An 18751-nucleotide genomic window follows, 5' to 3' on the forward strand; every position below is an offset into this window, starting at 1 on the left:
TACATTTACCAACAGAGCCAACTTGTAGAGATCCACTGTAGTCAGGTCACATAAGTAGTGACGTGCAGTAGATTTGGCACACCTCCTGTCCCATCAGGCCCCGCCCTGCCTTTCTCCCAGCCTGGGTGTCCTTCAAACTTTCCCAGAGTCCCCTCTTCATCAGTCATTCACATCCGGATATCTGAGACAAGCAGCTCACTCTAAAGCATAATATCCCCACCAAGATAACATAATCCCCACTGACAGCAGCGTCCATCACCTAGCATCTCCTGTCTTGTCCTTTCCCTCAGCCACTAACCAGAGGACTGTAGATGACCTAAAACGACCTCCAGCTCTCCCTCGCTCTTGGCATTTTTAACAGTTATTTCCTGTTCTTCTCACGGGAACCAAAGCCTCTGCTTTCAAACTGACTCAACCATATGACACAAGTCTTGTGTATTTCCTGTGTTGTGAAGTATTTTATTTATTTTGTATTCATAGTTCCATACATTATATATTTTTTTTCTTTTTCTTTTTCTTTTTCTTTTTTTTTTTTATTGTTTGCTCTCCATGGTGAGTCTGAGTCAGCTGTTGCCATGAATTTATTTAATATCCATCTTATTATTCTTTGCCAGCAGTGTGATTTTATCTAAGAGATATCGATTAGTTATTCATCAGGAAAATATTAGTGTTTTTTCTGTGGGAGTAGCCTTGGGAAGCACTTAATAGTACAGGCACCAAACATTTTTAATTAATACACGCATGACGCATTGTGATATAACTTGTTAACTCAGGATGTGTTATGAATTCCTGTTGGTCACCCTTAAGGAGTGATCAGATCACTGCAAGTTTATGTGATTAGTTAACTCTTAATGGATCATAAATGAACTACACACTCAGGCTTCAAACATGAATTATATTCATTTACACGCCACCAAATTTGAATTCAGTTACATTCAAGCAGAAGCTGCTTTGATCAGGACTGGTCGTTAGATTGAAACATTTACATAATCATTGACAGTCCATAGAGATGACCTCCAGGAAAAAGTACAGACACGATGAATCTCACTTGGTGTTTCACCAAGATATGAACACCTCTCTCCTCCAAGCTTTTTTCAGCTTCTTTATATATTTATATATATATATATATATATATGAAGATGTCCGTTCCCAACCACAAGTTTGAGAAAAACAGTGTATTAGAACAGCATCTGTTTACCTTCAGAGTGATACCCTTTCCTATTATCTTTGTCCAATGAATAGCCAGAAAAATCAAGCTTACAGAATCTGTTTGTTGAACATAGACCTTTTGGAGACGAACAGTGAACTGAAATCCAGCTAATTTGGAGACATACTAAATATGTTTGATGTAACTATGAGTTAGAATCCACTAAGTTGTAATCAATCCATTCTTGACTAATCGCATAAAGCTTTTTTGTGTGTCTGTTCTATAGAGTAAACATGACCAATGAAGGCATCAAACCTTTAGTTTCTATCATGTTAGCTTTAATATTAATCACCAGTATGTGGAGCTGAACACACTTAATTTATTTAAACTCCTTTCCTCACGCTTATCAGTTAGCAAATTAGTGATGCAAATGCAGAGGGAGAGCAGACCATTGTGAATGTGTTTCTTCCATGTGCGACTACAAAAAACTCAGAGCCTCTTCCCCTGCAAACTGTGTCATTAAGTGTCCACAGCTCCCTCTTGGGGTTCCCAGTAGCTAGTTTTTGTGAAATGCGGTTCTCTTTTGAGCTGGAATTTCTTTCATCCATCCTCTAACAAATGGCCTTTTATTGGTAGTAAAGGTCGGGTTGCTGGCAGGGACGGATAATCACAGGGTTCGGTCCTTCTCTATCTTCAGTAGACATATATGTATGCTGTCTATATACAGCATTCTTCGCAGTGGCATATTTATTTGCTGGTGTGAACTGGTGTGTGAGGACACACAAACGTGAGCAAAGTGACGTGAATGAAATAAGGCCACTTTTATCAGTAGTTATTCTCCATGCTGTTTTCAAGCGCTCCACAGGCAACCTTGAAGAACAGCTCAACTCTTAGGCTGCCACATCTTACCTTAGATAAAAAGGGGAATAAATGTGTATATTATGTCTGTATGGAAACCTGAAAACTGAAAGTTCAGATCCAAATGTGCGTATTTGATGTCCGTTTGTATGCTTATTGTGTGTCAATTCAGAGAGAGAAAATAAATTAATTTATATATTTTTTAGAAAACAAAAGCTGTATTATTATTATTATTATTATTATTACCACCATTATTATTATTATTATTAATAAAGAAAAGGACTGTGGCCAATAAAGAGTCTCACACAACTGAAATAATCTCAAAGTCAGACTCGAGTCGTCATCTGCACTCACTGCCTTAAAACATTCACAGGTTCTGTTTCACAGCTCCAACCCGAGAAAAATCGTAAAAAGGCTTTTCAAGGAGGGAAAGGAGAAGACAGTGTACAGTAGATCCTTGTCGGTTTGTACAAATATACCAAGTGAAAAAAAAAATATTTATTACATGCATTGGAGAAATTTGTTTACGTATTGAATGTTACCTGTTTGTGTAGAAAAGTTTAGATGTAATAAAATGCATTCTGTTACTTGTGTGTCCTGATGTGGGCTTTGTTGCTTTGTGTTACACTGACAGCTGAACACTGGGTGGCGCCACAGAGTCTCCCCGGCTGGCTGCTCTGGTCCAGAACCGGTTCCGCACGCTTTGTCAACTCCGGCCGGTTCCTCCCGGACTGCGACCCGAGCTACAGTTTGCAGGAAGGTGTTGTGATTGATTGGATGTTCATTTTATGGATTTTAAAGTGTTGTGGTGGCCTCGCGCTTGGAGGAACCGCCTTTACGCACAACAAGGCTGACGGTCTCATCAAAAGTGATGTCCCCTCCCTCCGGGCCGGTGACAGCAGGGCGGGGACTTGAAGCGTCTCGTCCTGTCAGAGAAGGGATGAGAAATGGCTTGGGGGGGGGGTTAGTGCCTAACTTTAATCCACTCTGGAGTCCAGATCCTCTCAGTGCCTCAGAGTCGCCGGAATCATGGATGGAGAGAATGAAAGCGAATATTTGAACCGGTCCCTCCTGCACATGGACCGGTTCAATAACCTGGAGGACATCGACGTGACCGCAGACGGGAGCCCGGTGCTGAGGCTCTTCATCTGCATCGTCTACTCTGTGGTGTGCGCTGCGGGTCTGATGGGCAACCTGCTGGTCCTCTTCTTCCTCAGGGTGAGGAAGGAGAGGAAGAAGTCCAGGATGAACTTCTTCGTGCTCAACTTGGCGGTGACGGACCTCCAGTTCGTGCTGACTCTGCCCTTCTGGGCCGTGGACACCGCGCTGGACTTCAGCTGGCCGTTTGGAGACGCCATGTGTAAGATCGTCCTGTCCATCACGGTGATGAACATGTACGCCAGCGTCTTCTTCCTCACTGCCATGAGCGTGACCCGATACTGGTCTGTCGCCTCCGCCCTGAAAAACAGAACCGTGAAGAAGTCCTGCTCCTCAAAGTGGATCTGCGCAATTATTTGGACTCTGGCGACTCTGGCCACTGCACCAACGAGCATTTTCTCAACTGTCAGCAACGTAACCGGAGAAAAACTGTGTTTGCTGAGATTCATGGGTGGTCAGTACTGGCTGGCGGTTTATCACATCCAGAAAATTCTTGTTGGTTTTGTTTTGCCCATGTGCATCGTGTCCATCAGCTATATCATGCTGCTGCGCTTCATCCGTAATCGGAGCATGAAAACGAGCAACCCCAAGCGCAGATCCCAAGTCACCAAATCCATCACCATCGTCGTGTTGTCCTTCTTCCTGTGCTGGATGCCCAACCACGCCATCACCTTCTGGAGCGTCCTGGTCAAGCTGAACGCCGCGAACTGGGACAGAGCCTACTACATAGTCCACACCTATGTGTTCCCCCTGACCGTCTGCCTGGCGCACACCAACAGCTGCCTCAATCCGATCATCTACTGTCTCATGAGGAAGGAGTTCAGGAACAAGCTGAGGGCTCTGGTCCACAGGTAGCGTCAGACCTCAGATGGCTTGGCACAGGAGGAAGAGGGTAGGCTCACTGTGATCAAGACGCACAAGTGGCACACGGCAAGTCTAGGCGCGCGCGCGAGAGAGAGAGGTGTGGAAAAGCACAATCCAAACCCTGACTGGTGTCCCCGTCCTGCCCTTCACCCGGCTTGCTACTGTGGCTCATTTCTGTAGAGAAACCATTGTTACCGGCTGTGGGGTGTGCGCACTGGAGTTGCTTCTTTTGTGTAAAATTAAAAAAAAAAAAACATTTGTGATCAATCTGGCTTTCTTATGAGATAAACGTTAGATGTGATCTGCTTTTTTTTTAAGTCACAGCGTGCGTAAAAGCGCATGACATTCAGCTTCGCCTCCGTGTGCTTGTGCCAAAAACTGTAGGCTGAAAACAAATAACGATTGTTAATACGAAAACACGGTCCTCACGTTTTGACATGAGTAATGAATGAGAGTGCAGCCGTCAGCAGTGAACAGGGGACAGGATTTGATCAGCAGGTGTTGAGCGTGTGAATGGGTTTCATATTGGAGAACACTGCAGAGATGTGTGCGCCCTGCTGACTGCAGCTAATGGACTCAGTCACGGAAATGGAAGTGATGATACCTTTTGGTGTCAAAGAGACAGGACAGGGGCTGCACGTGCACGAAGGCCTCACTGATTGGCTGAAGGAGCTGCCAGAGCACGTGCATGTGCGCCCTCAGCTGGATTTCTATTTCTGTCCGAGCGGATGGACTCCGGCTGCAGCTGCCGATTGAATTAAGCCTTAACTGGATGTAAAGTGGTAAAGGGATCTGAAAGGTGAACCAGCCCGTGTTGTTTAAAGGAACCACCAAAATGTGTTCATTGTATTCATTTTTTTAAATTATTATTTCATATTATATATATACAGATTTTATTATTATTGTTTATTTATTATTAGCCAAGTCTGTTGAAAAGATTGTGTTCCACAAATTATGTCAGTCTGCCATGCTGGAAACGTGGATTATATCCAATGTCGAAAAAATAAAGATGTGAATAATATGAAACAATGTATATCAATCCAGACTTTAAACGTGCCCATAGTTTGTTTTTGTTTTTTTCCAGACTAGTTCCCTCCAAACCAGTCACTGCTGTGCCTTTGGTGAAATCATTAGCATTTGGTTGTTCACCCTGATTTGAGACACCTGAAAGGTCAAAGTAAAACAAAAACAAACAAACGAATAAACTAATAAAAAAAACTTCATGTTGTTACAGTAAGAAAGTAAAGACAGTACAGAACTTTCCACTTTTAAAGAAGTATATCAGGATTGTGTTGGGTTAGTCAGTCATTCTTCCACAAATGGTAGCACAGCTGGACACAAAATGTGTAACATTTATTAGGTTAGCTTTCACAATATTTACTTTCTGATTCAGTGAGAACTGCAGTTATTCAAGTAAAACTATATATGTTATTCACGTCATAAATAAACTGTGTGGGAAGTGTAAGGTTCACAGAAATTCAAAGGTTTCGTAGTCATTGCACATGAACGTAGAAACACCAAGTTTCAGGAGCTGCGCGTTTTGTATCCGCGCATGCGCCTCGTTGTCCGCCAAAACCCGAGAAGGTGACGGAGGCCGGAGCGGATAAATCTTCTTCAAGGTAAGTCGTTCAGGGTTCACTTCCTTCAGAAACGTTAGCGTCTGCTTCAGCTGCAAGCCAGAAAGCTAACGTTATACTAGCAAGCACAAAAAAAAAAAAAAAAGTTAGCGCCAAGCCCTGACTTCCTCACTGCCACAGTCTGCTGACAGAGATGGATCTCATCTGGTTATATCAAATGTAGTTCCCTTAAAATATCCGTTTGATCTGTAAATGTATTTTCCCCACAGACATCACCAAAGCCCCTCTCTGAGCCCTGATGCTAATTATTATAAACACCATAAAGAGGAGCCATCATTGCTGTGAATGTGCATCTGCAGAGCAAACAGGAAAGGAGAGACCTTCATTCCCACAAAATGTCACTGTTTATCATGTTAAAAATTATTTCATTCATTGGCATTTAAGATCTAGCATATGTGGAAACAGTTCCGATTTTGTATGAAATTTGTGTAATTTTTTTTAGATCAGAGCAATATTTAAAACTATTTTGGTTTGACAGTGGTACAGTTTATTTTGGTTACACGATTTTGTAGCCCTGGCAGTTTAATGTATTTTTTCTTATAGTATTCTTTAGTCTTAATGTATTATTTTATTTTTGTGTTTTTTCCTTAAGCCCAAAGCAAGAACTTTGACACAGTGCCCTTTCAAGCTGTTACACAAGCAAAGGTAAAGAAAAAAAAAATGTGTGTCATGCTTTGTACTTCATAAGTTGTAAGGTTTTCCTTTATCACAGAACATACATACTATAGCAAATTAAAATTAAGCAGAATATATTTTGAATTGTGAAATTATGTGAATTGCCGCATAAAATGTAATGTATAGAAAAGTTGAAAGGACAATCTGATGTCATATCTATTCTCGTGATATGAAAGCTGTGAACAAATGTTTTGTCACTTAAGAAAAATAAAGGTGTTGCTAAATTAAACAGTTGGCATTTTTTTTTAAGTCATTGTTTCAATTTAGGCATTTTAAACAGCAGAAAAATTCTGTAAAATACAGTGTAAATGTTACTTAAATATAGTCCATAAATAAAAGTTAGAAAAGATATTTACAAATTATCTTGAAAAGCCGTTGGTCTTAGCTGAGATTTTTCAGTTTGATGCAAACTTACAAAGAAGGAGAAAGTAAAATAAAAACTCTGTTGTCTATTTTATTGAGCATGTCGATGGGATTCAGAGAAATACTGTCCCGAAGCTGTATAGAGACGTCAAGTTCTGTTGCAGTGATGCCCCTCATATTTGCTGCCACTTTCCTCACTAGGATACAATGCAGGACTTGTAAAGGTCCGTTCTTGTTGACGTTTTGGAAGAAACACTGATGTTTGGTGCCTCCTCCCAGGACAATAACACAGCGTCACAGACAAGAAGGAAAAATAACTTAAAATATGGACTGAGAAGAATGAACAAAGTTTATTTAACATTAAATATTACATACATTATTAGGCATTTCAAACTAATGCATTGATGTATAAGCAATATTTTCCTGATGTATCTACACAGGCAGCAATCAGCTTTGCATCATCTTATTTGTTTTTTTAATGATCAAATATTCTTTAAACTCCAAACATAGCTATGTTTCATTTACACAGATGCATGTGGCAGAGTAAAAATTGAATAGTTCTCCCTGAAAACCACATAATCTAATTTGAAATTTTTAATTATTCAATAAGTCCTTTGAAGATATTTCTCTTGATGTTAAAGATTTATTGCCCTCTCTAATGCACTTCCTTATCAAGTATTGTTCCAGGATCGCTCCATAAATTGTGAATTTTTCATTTTAACTTGAGTTTTTCTGCCCAGCAAAAGATAAACATTATTTGAGTTATTGAAGTGGGCTAATTCATTAAGATGCTGTAGTCTGTTTATTTCTTTGGGTACCTTAATGGAAGGTTGCTGCTGGTTGAGCTTTTTTTGTATGTTTGTATGTAACAACGTGTTTCCTAGTTGAAATAGTGCTTCTTCATGTACCAATGATGGTCAAACAAGGAAAAAAAGTCACTGGAGTCAATCTGCAGAGATTTGCAATCCCTGGTGTGATGTGGAAAAACCGATTAATATGGTTTGCCAGTGTTATTCAAAACACAACACACATGTATGCTGAGATCCAGTTCACCAGACAAATGTGACAACTCATGAGAAATTTGTGACCTAATAGCAAGGTCAGAGGCGGGACCAGGCTGAGAAACGATGGAGACTCCAAAAATGCAATCATCTTTTTTTTTCTGTTTGCTTGAGGAACAATTTTGTTCAAGCAGAAAGAATATTGTGCATTTTTTTGGAAACCTTTATCCTTACAATCATACACAGCCTGATATTGACCCCATCCTGATTCAATGGATGTTTCTCATACTGGAGTAGTTGTTAATTGGTGGCAATTAAGAACTATATAAAAAGTGATTACAGCTTGGCATGGCCTATAGTATTCAGAAGAATCTGCTACTCAGGCCTTTTGGGCCACAACAGGGATGTTTATCATACCCTTTTGTAATTTTCCATTCATCCATCCATCTTCAACCACTTATCTGAAGCCAGGTCGCGAGGGTAACAGCTTTAGCAAGCAGCCCCAGACTTCTTTTTTCCCAGCAACCTTGGCTAACTCTGAGTGGAGGATCCCGTGGCACTCCCAGGCCAGCGAGGAGATATAATCTCTCCACCTGGTCCTGGTTCTGCCCTGAGGTGTCTTCCCAGTTGGACGTGTCAGAAGCACCTCCCAAGGGAGCCGCCCTGCTGGCATCCTTATCAGATGCCCGATCCACCTCAGCTGGCTCCTTTCCACGCAAAGGAGCAGCCCTCTACTCCGAGTCCCTCCTGGATGACTGAGCTTCTCACCCTATCTCTAAGGGAGACCCAAGACACCCTGGGGAGAAAAAACATTTTGGCGGCTTGTATCCATGATCTTGTTCTTTCAGTCATGACCATAGGTGAGGGTAGGAATAAAGATTTACTGGTAGATGGAGATCTTTTTGTGACACATCAATCTCATGCTCCAGAGTCCCCACTCATGAACAAGACCCCGAGATACTTGAACTCCTTCACTTGGGGTAAGTACTCTTTCCCCACCTAGGCTATTTCCTACTGAGAACCATGTCCTCAGATTTAGAGGTGCTGCTCCTCATCCATGCCGTTTCACTCTCAGCTGCGAAACTTATCAAGTGAGCGCTGTAGAACTGAGGTGGATGGTGCCAAAGGACCACATCATCTGCAAAAAGCAACAACCTGTAACCCCTCCTCACCACGGCCGCGCTTTTAAATCCTGTCCATGAATATCACAAACAGAATCAATCAGAGATAAAGCACAGCCCTGGCAGAGGTCAACACCTACCAAAAACGAGAGTAAAGAGCGAGTATATTTTTCCACAACCAAGACAGAATCCACATTGTTGACTAATTGGTTCAGGGATGGTTGTAACACCTTGTTACAACCATCCCTGTATGACCAGTCGTGTTTTCAGCTGATCAGGACTAAAGTGACACATCATCATTCTTGTGCCTACATTCCTCTTACAATATGCATCTGCGAGTTAATGAAGTTTGGTTTTATCTTTTTGGCTGGTCATGTTACATGCCTTCTGGTGTTATCTTTTAATTATCTTGCATGCATCATTTCAACCTCTCTTCAGGCTTAATCTGAAGCTGGTTTAATACATATATCTATAGATATATATAATATATCAATATATATATATTATATATATATATATATATATATATATATATATTTATTGACAGGAAAAAAATGATATACTTTAATTTTAATATGATATAGAATTAGGCAAATAATAGTAAAACAAGTCAACGAAAAAATAATTTCTTTAATACTTCATGATGAAAAAAAGAGAAGAAAAACATGATTGCACCTTAACAAAAGAAGTTGTGGTTTGTACGACTTTCAGCGGATGCTCCTGAATGCAGCGCAGCTCCGAGGCTCCGTGGTCATGTGACCCGGCAGCAGACGGGCCAGTCTCGGCTTCTTGCTCTTTGGCTCCAATGTCGGAGGTGTTTGTGCCCGGAAGAAATGGACTCTGGCAATGCACGAATTTGATCGTTCAGACATCCGACCAGTTGAGTCTGTGAATGGCGCCAAAACAGGACCCTAAACCTAAGTTTCAAGAAGGTCGGTAGAGAAAAACAGCCCGGATTAAGCCGTGAAGGGGGCGGGTTTGTTGTTACTGCTGCTGTATCTGTAGCTGGTCAATATTTATCTGCAGAAAACCCCCAAAATTGCACACATGCATTCAACATTCATCTAAACTCTCCCAAAGCCGTCAGATGTTAAAGCTTAAAGGCGTCAGACTGAAGCAAAGCGACGAAAACAGCTGGCAACCTAATGCTAGCTGTTAGCTAGCCGGCTATTCATGCTATGTGTTGTGTTATTGTGTTGTCCATCCCCGTTCACCCTTTTGCCTCTCCCTCCGTGCAGGTGAAAGAGTCCTGTGCTTTCATGGGCCACTGCTGTATGAGGCAAAGGTGTGTTTCAGCGCTGCACGCATGTTGTGGGTGAAATATTAACCCCCAAACAAACGCCAGCCAGCGGCTAACGCAGGCCTGTTTGTTTTCTTGTTTCAGTGTGTAAAGATCAACATCAAGGATAAGCAGATTAAATACTTCATTCATTACAGCGGATGGAACAAAAAGTGAGCACTGTGGTTTGATTTTATTTTTTTATCGTGCTCTTCTCTGTTTGTGTTTGAAAGTTTCAACATAATACGTTTTTGTAATCGAGTTTCAATGTTTTGAGGTGTGTTTTTCTTCTGCAGCTGGGATGAATGGGTTCCTGAAAGCAGAGTTCTCAAATATGTGGACAGCAACCTTGCAAAACAAAAAGAGCTTCAAAAGGCTAATCAGTAAGTTTATTTCATTGTGTACTGTAGTGGTGACAATGACATCTGTTTTTGGAGACTTCTGTTAAAATTAAATATAAATGCAAATTGTTACATGATTTGACCAATAACAAAACTTTTTCAATAATATATTTCCAACTGTTCTATTATTAGTTGCTTGATTAGATGAAACATAGCACAATTCATAGTACAGTATATGGACACATCTTAGGTTTAAGTAATTGTGTAAGAATTCTCACTGATGTTTTTCCTTCCCAGGGACCATTATGTTGAGGGAAAGATGAGGGGTTTAGCACCAAGCAAGAAGATTGCTGCTGTGCAGCAGAAAAATGTTGATCTGTAAGTATTCTGTTATCCAACCTCCATCCACTGATGTAGTCATTGTGCAGGTGCACCACACACAGCACAGGTTTACTATTGTATTATCTCTCACAATGTTTTTTTCTTTTTCTTTTTTTCTTTTTCGCTCTTAGGAAAGTGAAAAAGGCAAAACAGAAGAGTAAGTAAATTATTCTATATTAAATATCCATAGCAATGTTAAGTTATATTTTATTTATGTAAAAAATCATATAGTTGCTGAAAAGACAGCTTGTTTAGTCTTTGAACTGTTGAGTCATACTATAGACAATGCTGTTTAATATAATGCAGTAATATAATTCATCATAACACCCCCAAACATGTACTCCAATGTGTAAAGTCATTGGCACATTGAATCTATGAAAAGAAAAATTATACATAATAAGAATCAGATGAAAGTGTGTCTTTACTTACATGTCCTCTTTCTTTTCTGCAAGAAAGTCAAAAATACAGAGCACATAGCAAGTTGTTGTTTTCTTGATTTCCCTTCAGCCTATGCATTATTTCTTATTTGGGAATGTGCTGTGGATCTGTTAAGTGAAGAAGAACAATCCTACTATGACAGTCTACTGCGGTGATTCCACAGACTCCACAGTAAACCCACTAACCTTCATTTCTTCATCATTTGTAAGCCCCAGGGCCGGGTGAAGGTACCAGCAGCGGAGAACCGCCACAGGGACCACGAAAGAAGAGGGCTCGAGTTGATCCCACTGTGGAGAGTGTATGTGAAACTACTTATTCGAATCCCTTATTATTATTATTTCTAAACCTGAGAGAGGTTACTGACTTCAAATAAAATATTAGAGAAGCAATTGGCAGCTGATTATTTGATTTAAGAGATGTTATTTCCCCCCAAATGTTGACTTAAGTTCTTGAGAACTTCCCTCTTGAGAGGTAAAATACTGAGGTAAAAATGTATTTCAAGTGTCTGGGCTGGGCTGTGCTGTTTCTCCCTATTAAAGGAGTCGGAGTCAGTTATTTGTATATGAATGGGGCCACTTGTGGGCCACAGTAAGTGATGCTTATCTGTTCTTACTGCATGGTCACTGCTTAGTATTGCATATGAGGCATTGTTTGCTTCAGAAAGCTAAAAACAGGCCCCATGCTGGAGAAGTTGTGGGAATTAATACCAACACACACACATCAGGGTGTCAGCAAAAGATAACATCTCTAGAGATGTCTAGCATTTTTTTTTTCCTTCCGTGTGCTGACTCTGACCTGAACACATGTGTTGGCTGACACAGAGTTTGGTTCTGTGCCAATGAATAAATGTTTTCATAGCCTTAGCCTACTGAGCCTGCGTGGATGTAATGTTGCTGTTGTATGGATAAGAATAAGTTAAACTTGTTGAAAAACATAAAAAAAATGCAAATGCCATAACATGTTTGTTTTGTTTTTTTTTTATCAAATTGCTAATAAATAATTCGTACTGATACTGATGCTCTTCTAACACTAGGGCTACCCATTGAAGTTAAAACCTTACAAAATGTACATGTTGCCTTTCTACTCGTTATATTTTCCAGTGTAACGTTGCATAACTTAGACCTGTGTTATTTAACAATCCAAGATTACTGCAATTTAAAAAAAAAAAAAAAAAAAAACAAGACACCAAAGTTATGTGTCTTTATGTCCAGGAGGAAATGTTCACCAACCGTGTGGAGGTGAAAGTGAAGATCCCTGAGGAACTGAAACCCTGGCTGGTAGATGACTGGGACCTCATCACTCGACAAAAACAGGTGAGAATAACCCTACGCACAAGCACAAATCATTTAAAAGAGCATATCTAATTTACTTTAGCTAAGATGGCATGATGACAGTGCGGGAATTGTGTATATCCTCAGGATAATTATGGATGTCCTGCATTTAAAAAAATTCCCAGTTAACAACAACAGTTATACTAAATGATCATGGAGTGGATGAAGGAGTGAATCACCATGGGAGCCCCAATACTGATCTTCTCTAAATTAAAATGTATTCCATATCTTTTTTTATTTTTTTTAATAGAAATGTATCTATTATGTCCTCCTACAGATCGACCAAGATGGGTTTTTCAGGAGCGATAGCGATTGTTAGTATTTAGAGGAGGCCGATAACCGATATTTGGAGCCGATATTCATTTGCTGTCAAAGTATAATAATTGGTGTAAGAAATTTTGAATAATGCAACCACTGAACTTTGTTTAAATGCCTAAAGCATGTTTATTTAATCAAACAAATAGAAGCAAATAGAAGAGTTCTTAGACTCAGAAGCATCTCTTATAAATTTAAATAAAAACTTAAATAGCTCCCCGAATTTTTTTTACAGTAAATAAAGTAAAATTTCAATGTAAGTGAAATGACTTATCTTTAGTTTAAAACAAAAACAAAAAGTGCAGGGAGTTCTCAGGCTCAGCAGCATTAGTCTTCTTGTAAATAATTCCCAGACATGTCAGGAGGTAATATGAGTTAGCAGAGCTGCCACTAATGTTTACTCCGCTCTTACGTTATTCTCCTGCTCACTGTAACGTTAGTAGTTGTGAGATGTAGTTGTGAGATGCAGAGCACTTAGATGTTTATTACAATTTCGGAAGGGTTTTTTGCGTTTACCTTCGACACATGCGTTTTCTCTCGCTTCTCACGAGAAAACTTTCGCTCTGTGTCTGAAGACGGCTTCCACTTCAGTGGCTCTGCCTGTGCTGCTTATCCAATCAGAGGGTGTAGGGGGGAGGGAGGGAGAGAAAGAGAGAGGGGCAGCTGCATCTGAGCTGAAATAACCCAGTTTTAAATTGATTATATCGGCCTGTCTAATTAAAAAAAAAAAAAAAAAAAAAAAAAAAAAAGATACCAATATATGTCAAATTTCCAAATATCGGCCCGCCGATAACCGGCTGACCTCTATGTCCTTCATATGGTACAGTGTACTTTGAATTAAACAGTAATATTTATCTAATGTGAACATGTGGATAAAGAGAATAATTTTCTGTTGCTTGCAGTTATTTCATCTGCCTGCTAAGAAGAATATAGAGACTGTCTTGGAGGACTATGCAAACTACAAGAAATCGAAAGGAAACTCTGACAATAAGTAAGAATACACACTGTAACTTTGTGATGATGGGAAACTGGCTTGTCAAGGAGTCAGTGTGCCTGGGCTGGTTTTGTCACATTCTGCCAACTCTCACAGTATATTCCTGCATCAAATTTATCAGTGGCTTTAACTCTGGTCCATGAATCATGGACAGTTTAAACACAATATTATGTGATTTATTTGGCATTCTTTTATACTATTATCTCACACAACACAACAGATGTATTTTTCAGATCTTGGTCTACTGATGGCAAATTTCATATGCTGTTTACATTTTTCTGCAGCACACTTTTCCTCTCTATGTTTTTGACAACCATTGGATTTTGTTCATTTCAGTAAACTGAAATCAAATTGCTTAGGTTGGATACTTGTTTAAATACAAAAGCATGTACTGAAAAGCATACTTAGTTTAATCTAAGCTGTCTTGTTGTGTAGTCAAAAACACAAATCTGAAAAGGTTTGAAAGCAGTGCAGAAACAATCATATTTTTTTGTACATTTCTTTTAGGAATAAGCAAATAACATTCATTTTTTCATTGAAGACAGAATTTTGACAAATAATATAAGTGTGATTCACGTTGTTCTCCATTTCCTATCTCCATCAAGTTTTTTAAATCTATATGGTTGATGTCTCTTCAAAGCGGCAAGTCTCCCGTGATGAAAGCCCTCTCAAGAAAAATATCTTTCCCTCATTCACTTAGGGAGTATGCTGTAAATGAAGTGGTTGCAGGGATTCGAGAATACTTCAATGTCATGCTGGGCACACAACTGCTTTACAAGTTCGAACGGCCGCAGTATGCAGAGGTCCTTGCTGAACACCCAGACATGGCTATGTCTCAAGTCTATGGAGCTCCTCATTTACTGCGTCTATTTGGTAGGGACTCTGCGTATACGGCAACAAGAGACAAAAGTATGACAGGAGTGATTGAATAGATTTTTTTTGCTCTTAGACGATTAAATAAGGTTGTCAGAAGAATGTGAAATCTCCTACACTGCAACGCTAAAGGGAATCTTTGCTGTTCCCAATGACACCTGAAATAATCACCTTTACAGGATGCTTTGTACATCAACACATCCTCAAATTTGAGCCACTATTCAGAGGTTTGAAGTGCTGAAGCCTTTTAACAACCCAGAGTGCACTCAAAAATTAGCTCTTTAAAATTAAGTGAACTTTCAACTATTTTGTCATTACATAGGTGTATGAAATAGAAGAACATTAATCAATCATGAAGCTCCTACTTGTTAGCAAGAGCAGACAGAAATATTGCGTTCTTAAAATGATACATCTACATTTTAAAAATGCAAACAACTTTCTTTTGCTATTGTGAAACAGTGGGAAGTGCACTGTTTCAATTTTACTGATAAGTATAGTGTGAGAAGATGATTGGTTTTTTTTTTGGCATTCAAATTAATGGGCATGTCTGAGGAGCAACTGAATATAGCACTCTAATTGTTTAAATAAATAAAAAAAGCAAATACAGAAGAGTCTAAAGAAGTCTCAAGCAAAATATAAAGGCTTATGGAATATCATTTAATTTAATATTTGGACTTCCCTCTTGAGGCTGCTGCCGCAGGAAGCGGTTAAGCAGTTGAAAACAAAACCAAATGAATATACACTCAGTTTGCAGGTTATTAGATACAAAGTGAGCTTTAATAATGAAGTCAGATCCAACGCTCTGACTTCAACACAATAAATTGTACATTCCTGATTGTTGCAATGTTCAGTTTGTTTTAAAGCTGGTGTAGATAAATATTAATATAACTCTATGGTCTTTATGGAAGATTTACTTTTGTCTTTTCATAATCATGGAAGTGTTTCTGTCATCTTGTCCATCTTGTTTATATTAGTCAAGTTAAGGTTAATGATATCTTCATTATGGTAGAAATTCTCACAGTACTACTATATTAGGCTCAGCTAGGTTTACCTAATAAACTATCACTAGCGGAGTGTAAAAATATAGAATTAAAAATAGTTTTTTATAAGCAAAAAATCACTATCTGGAACAGCTGCTTTAGAACAGAGAATTGTGGCAGCTTCACCAGAGTTAAAACAGCTGTGCAATAAAACTTTCATCTCTCTCAGCTACAGTCACTCCTTCTGTTCTTCACATGTGTTGTTCCCCTCACAGTTCGTATTGGAGCCATGCTGGCCTACACTCCACTGGACGAGAAGAGTCTGGCTTTACTGCTCAGTTACCTTCAAGATTTCCTCAAGTAAGGTTAACTCTTACAACCCTACTACACAGTCCATCAGACAAATGGAACTTCATTGGCCTTGTACTTATGTGTAAGACAAAACAATAAAATGATAATGTCACTAAATGAGTTCCACACCATTAAAACAATTATCACAGTTAAAAAGTCACAACAAGCAGCACTCCAGCTGAAATGGTGTGAAAATAAATGGTGAAATATAGAACAGATAGAACTATATTCATTCCCAAAGGGAAATTCAACTGTCCAGCAGCTCATCAAAAACATAAAAACAACAACCACACTTATAATAGCACATTGGTATTAAAATAAACATGAGATAAAAATAAATGCAAAATAACAGGTGACCAGTTTGAAGCTAAAGTTTGAATTAAAATTTAATGAATCTATGTTCATATTGGTGCAACTAGGCATTTTGTAATTTCTCAAATTAAATAGTAGGAGTGGGTTTTTTTCCCCCCTACATCTTGTTTACATGAAAGTAAGCATGGCAACACTGTTTTGCACATGCTATCAGAAAAGTCTTATGCATGCTGGAAGTGTAATAAAAATGTAATAAAAATCATGAGAAAAAGGTCACTGTCAGTTGTTGCACCAGATTGGAAAACTATTGAATGGTGAGTCCACATAGGTTTTCTTCTCTCCTCAGGATTTACACTGGTCTACTCTGACCGTCATTCATTCTGTTAATGATCCAGAGACAATGTATTATGTGTGAAATAATGCTGTGGAAATCTGAACTAATCAGTCTAATTCTAAAGCTGAAAAGGCCCCAAATAAAGATGTAGACATATGTAGCTATACTCACTATTTGTGTGTTGTATTTACTGCTGAAGGAATACGATGACGCACACAATTGATGAGACTATTTCTTTTAGAATGTGTACATTTATTTTAGCAAATAGGTTTAGTCTTGAGCCTGAAGCTATACTGACTCAAATCCTTTTTAACCCAAACATCGTTGTCATCATAGTTCATTTTTAAACTGGATTAATGTTTCTGTTTAACAGTCCCCTCCTCACTGAATTGCTTAATGGAAGTACTATGAACTGATTCTGAATTTTCTTTGAATTTCGCTTTCTTCTCATTAGATTGAATGGTTATTCAGAAAAACAACACATTTTAAATACAGCTGGATGAGATTCCTGTTAGGATGCCAATTTGACAAGATTGTGTGATCATTAACGTCTGCTGCTGTGCAAATCTTCTCTACAAGAGAGGCAGTCGAGCAGCCTTTGCTAACTTATCTCACTATAAAAAAATAAGCTTCTACTCTGACAAAAGAGCTTTGTGTGTCCCACAGGTACCTGGTAAAGAATTCATCCACCCTCTTCAGCACCAGTGACTATGAGGTTGCACCCCCAGAGTATCACCGCAAGGCCGTGTAAGCGCTTCCAGAACACGGTGCACCTATCAAGGCAAACCATCCTCCTCGTCCACGCCACGTGTACAAAAACCATTACGACTCTTCTGTATGCAGACTTGGAGATTTTTCATTTGAACTGATATGCTCCTGCCACCACGTTCTCAGGAGCCTGTTGTCACAGTTGGGAGGTCAAACATTTTGGGGAAACCTTATTTTTTTTTAATTTTTATTTTTTCCCCCCCCAGCTGAACCACTCTTCTTTCTTTCCTTTAGCCTTTTTTCTCTCGCTTCTTTGAAAAGACACATGACATTTTTTATATTCAACAGTTATTGTTTCCACAAGCAACTCTTTGTTGTTTTTGTGCATTTCATCTGATAGATATTTGTAACTGTTGCATGTTGGTATTTATTAGTGTTTCTTCCACCACAAGGTGCAATTTTATTGCTGGACCATGTGGTCGGCACACAGCAGCTAGTGTTTTTGTATCTGTATCTTGTGTATTTGTATCAATTTGTTAAAAAAAAAAAAAAAAGAAGTTACCGCACAGACTCATTGTTTACCGTGGTCTCTTTCATATTTATTTGTGTAATCACTATTCTTTCAAAATGCATTTTGCAAATGTGACCTATTCTGGTTGATTAGAGGAGCCATCAAAGACGGACATTGTAGAATGTTACACATAACAAAAACCCACACAAAACAATCCGTTTTTGATCCACGTGTTTGGTTTGTGAAAAATAAAATTGTACTCGTAAAGGAGCAATGATCCGGATAGTTCTCCACATTAATATGTGCATGATGCAACATGCCCACAACCATAATTTAAAGAGTTTATTCAGCTGTTGAACTTCCCACATTCTCATGCGCAAGACAGACATTACTGGCAGTGAGACGTAGATTGAATGAAAGAGCCTATAAATTACAAATGTCAGTATGAATAAATCAGAAAAAACCTATTTAAAAAAAAAAATAAATAAATACAGACAGCAACAGAAATCCTATTCCCAATGTAACAGTTTAAAGCCACCAGACCAGTGATTTAAAATTGAAGCTATTAGGTTTTTTTTTGCAATTTGTTTAGGAATATGTGATTTAAAACAAAAACATAATGACAACTTGAATGGTTTGGATTCCATTTCCCTTTCATTTGTAAAAGAAGCACCACCACACTGAGCTCTTTACAACTGAAGGCCTTGAACTTAAAATTTTACTGAAGTAAAAATAAAAGTGTCAGTATGAATGTCACTTCTTGCTGGTCAAGAAGTGTA

The 18751-nt window shown here is 38.9% G+C and overlaps 2 protein-coding genes across 2 annotated transcripts; both read left to right on the forward strand.

Moving 5' to 3' along the window:
* The first annotated feature begins 3034 nt into the window (after positions 1–3034).
* LOC115041368 (relaxin-3 receptor 1-like) lies at positions 3035–4187 on the forward strand. Its single transcript, XM_029498773.1, has one exon. The coding sequence runs from the start codon at positions 3035–3037 to the stop codon at positions 4016–4018; it is 984 nt and encodes a 327-aa protein (XP_029354633.1). The 3' UTR covers positions 4019–4187.
* A 5404-nt stretch (positions 4188–9591) lies between these two features.
* Positions 9592–18029, forward strand: LOC115040853 (mortality factor 4-like protein 1). Its single transcript, XM_029497939.1, has 12 exons — positions 9592–9756; positions 10063–10109; positions 10209–10276; positions 10400–10486; positions 10742–10822; positions 10957–10982; positions 11473–11561; positions 12475–12576; positions 13812–13900; positions 14604–14776; positions 16032–16116; positions 17420–18029. The coding sequence occupies exons 1-12, from the start codon at positions 9717–9719 to the stop codon at positions 17502–17504; spliced, it is 972 nt and encodes a 323-aa protein (XP_029353799.1). The 5' UTR covers positions 9592–9716; the 3' UTR covers positions 17505–18029.
* The last annotated feature ends 722 nt before the right edge of the window (positions 18030–18751 follow it).

The sequence above is a fragment of the Echeneis naucrates genome, chromosome 3 (genome assembly GCF_900963305.1).
Source record: "Echeneis naucrates chromosome 3, fEcheNa1.1, whole genome shotgun sequence".
In the NCBI taxonomy this organism is placed as follows: domain Eukaryota; kingdom Metazoa; phylum Chordata; class Actinopteri; order Carangiformes; family Echeneidae; genus Echeneis; species Echeneis naucrates.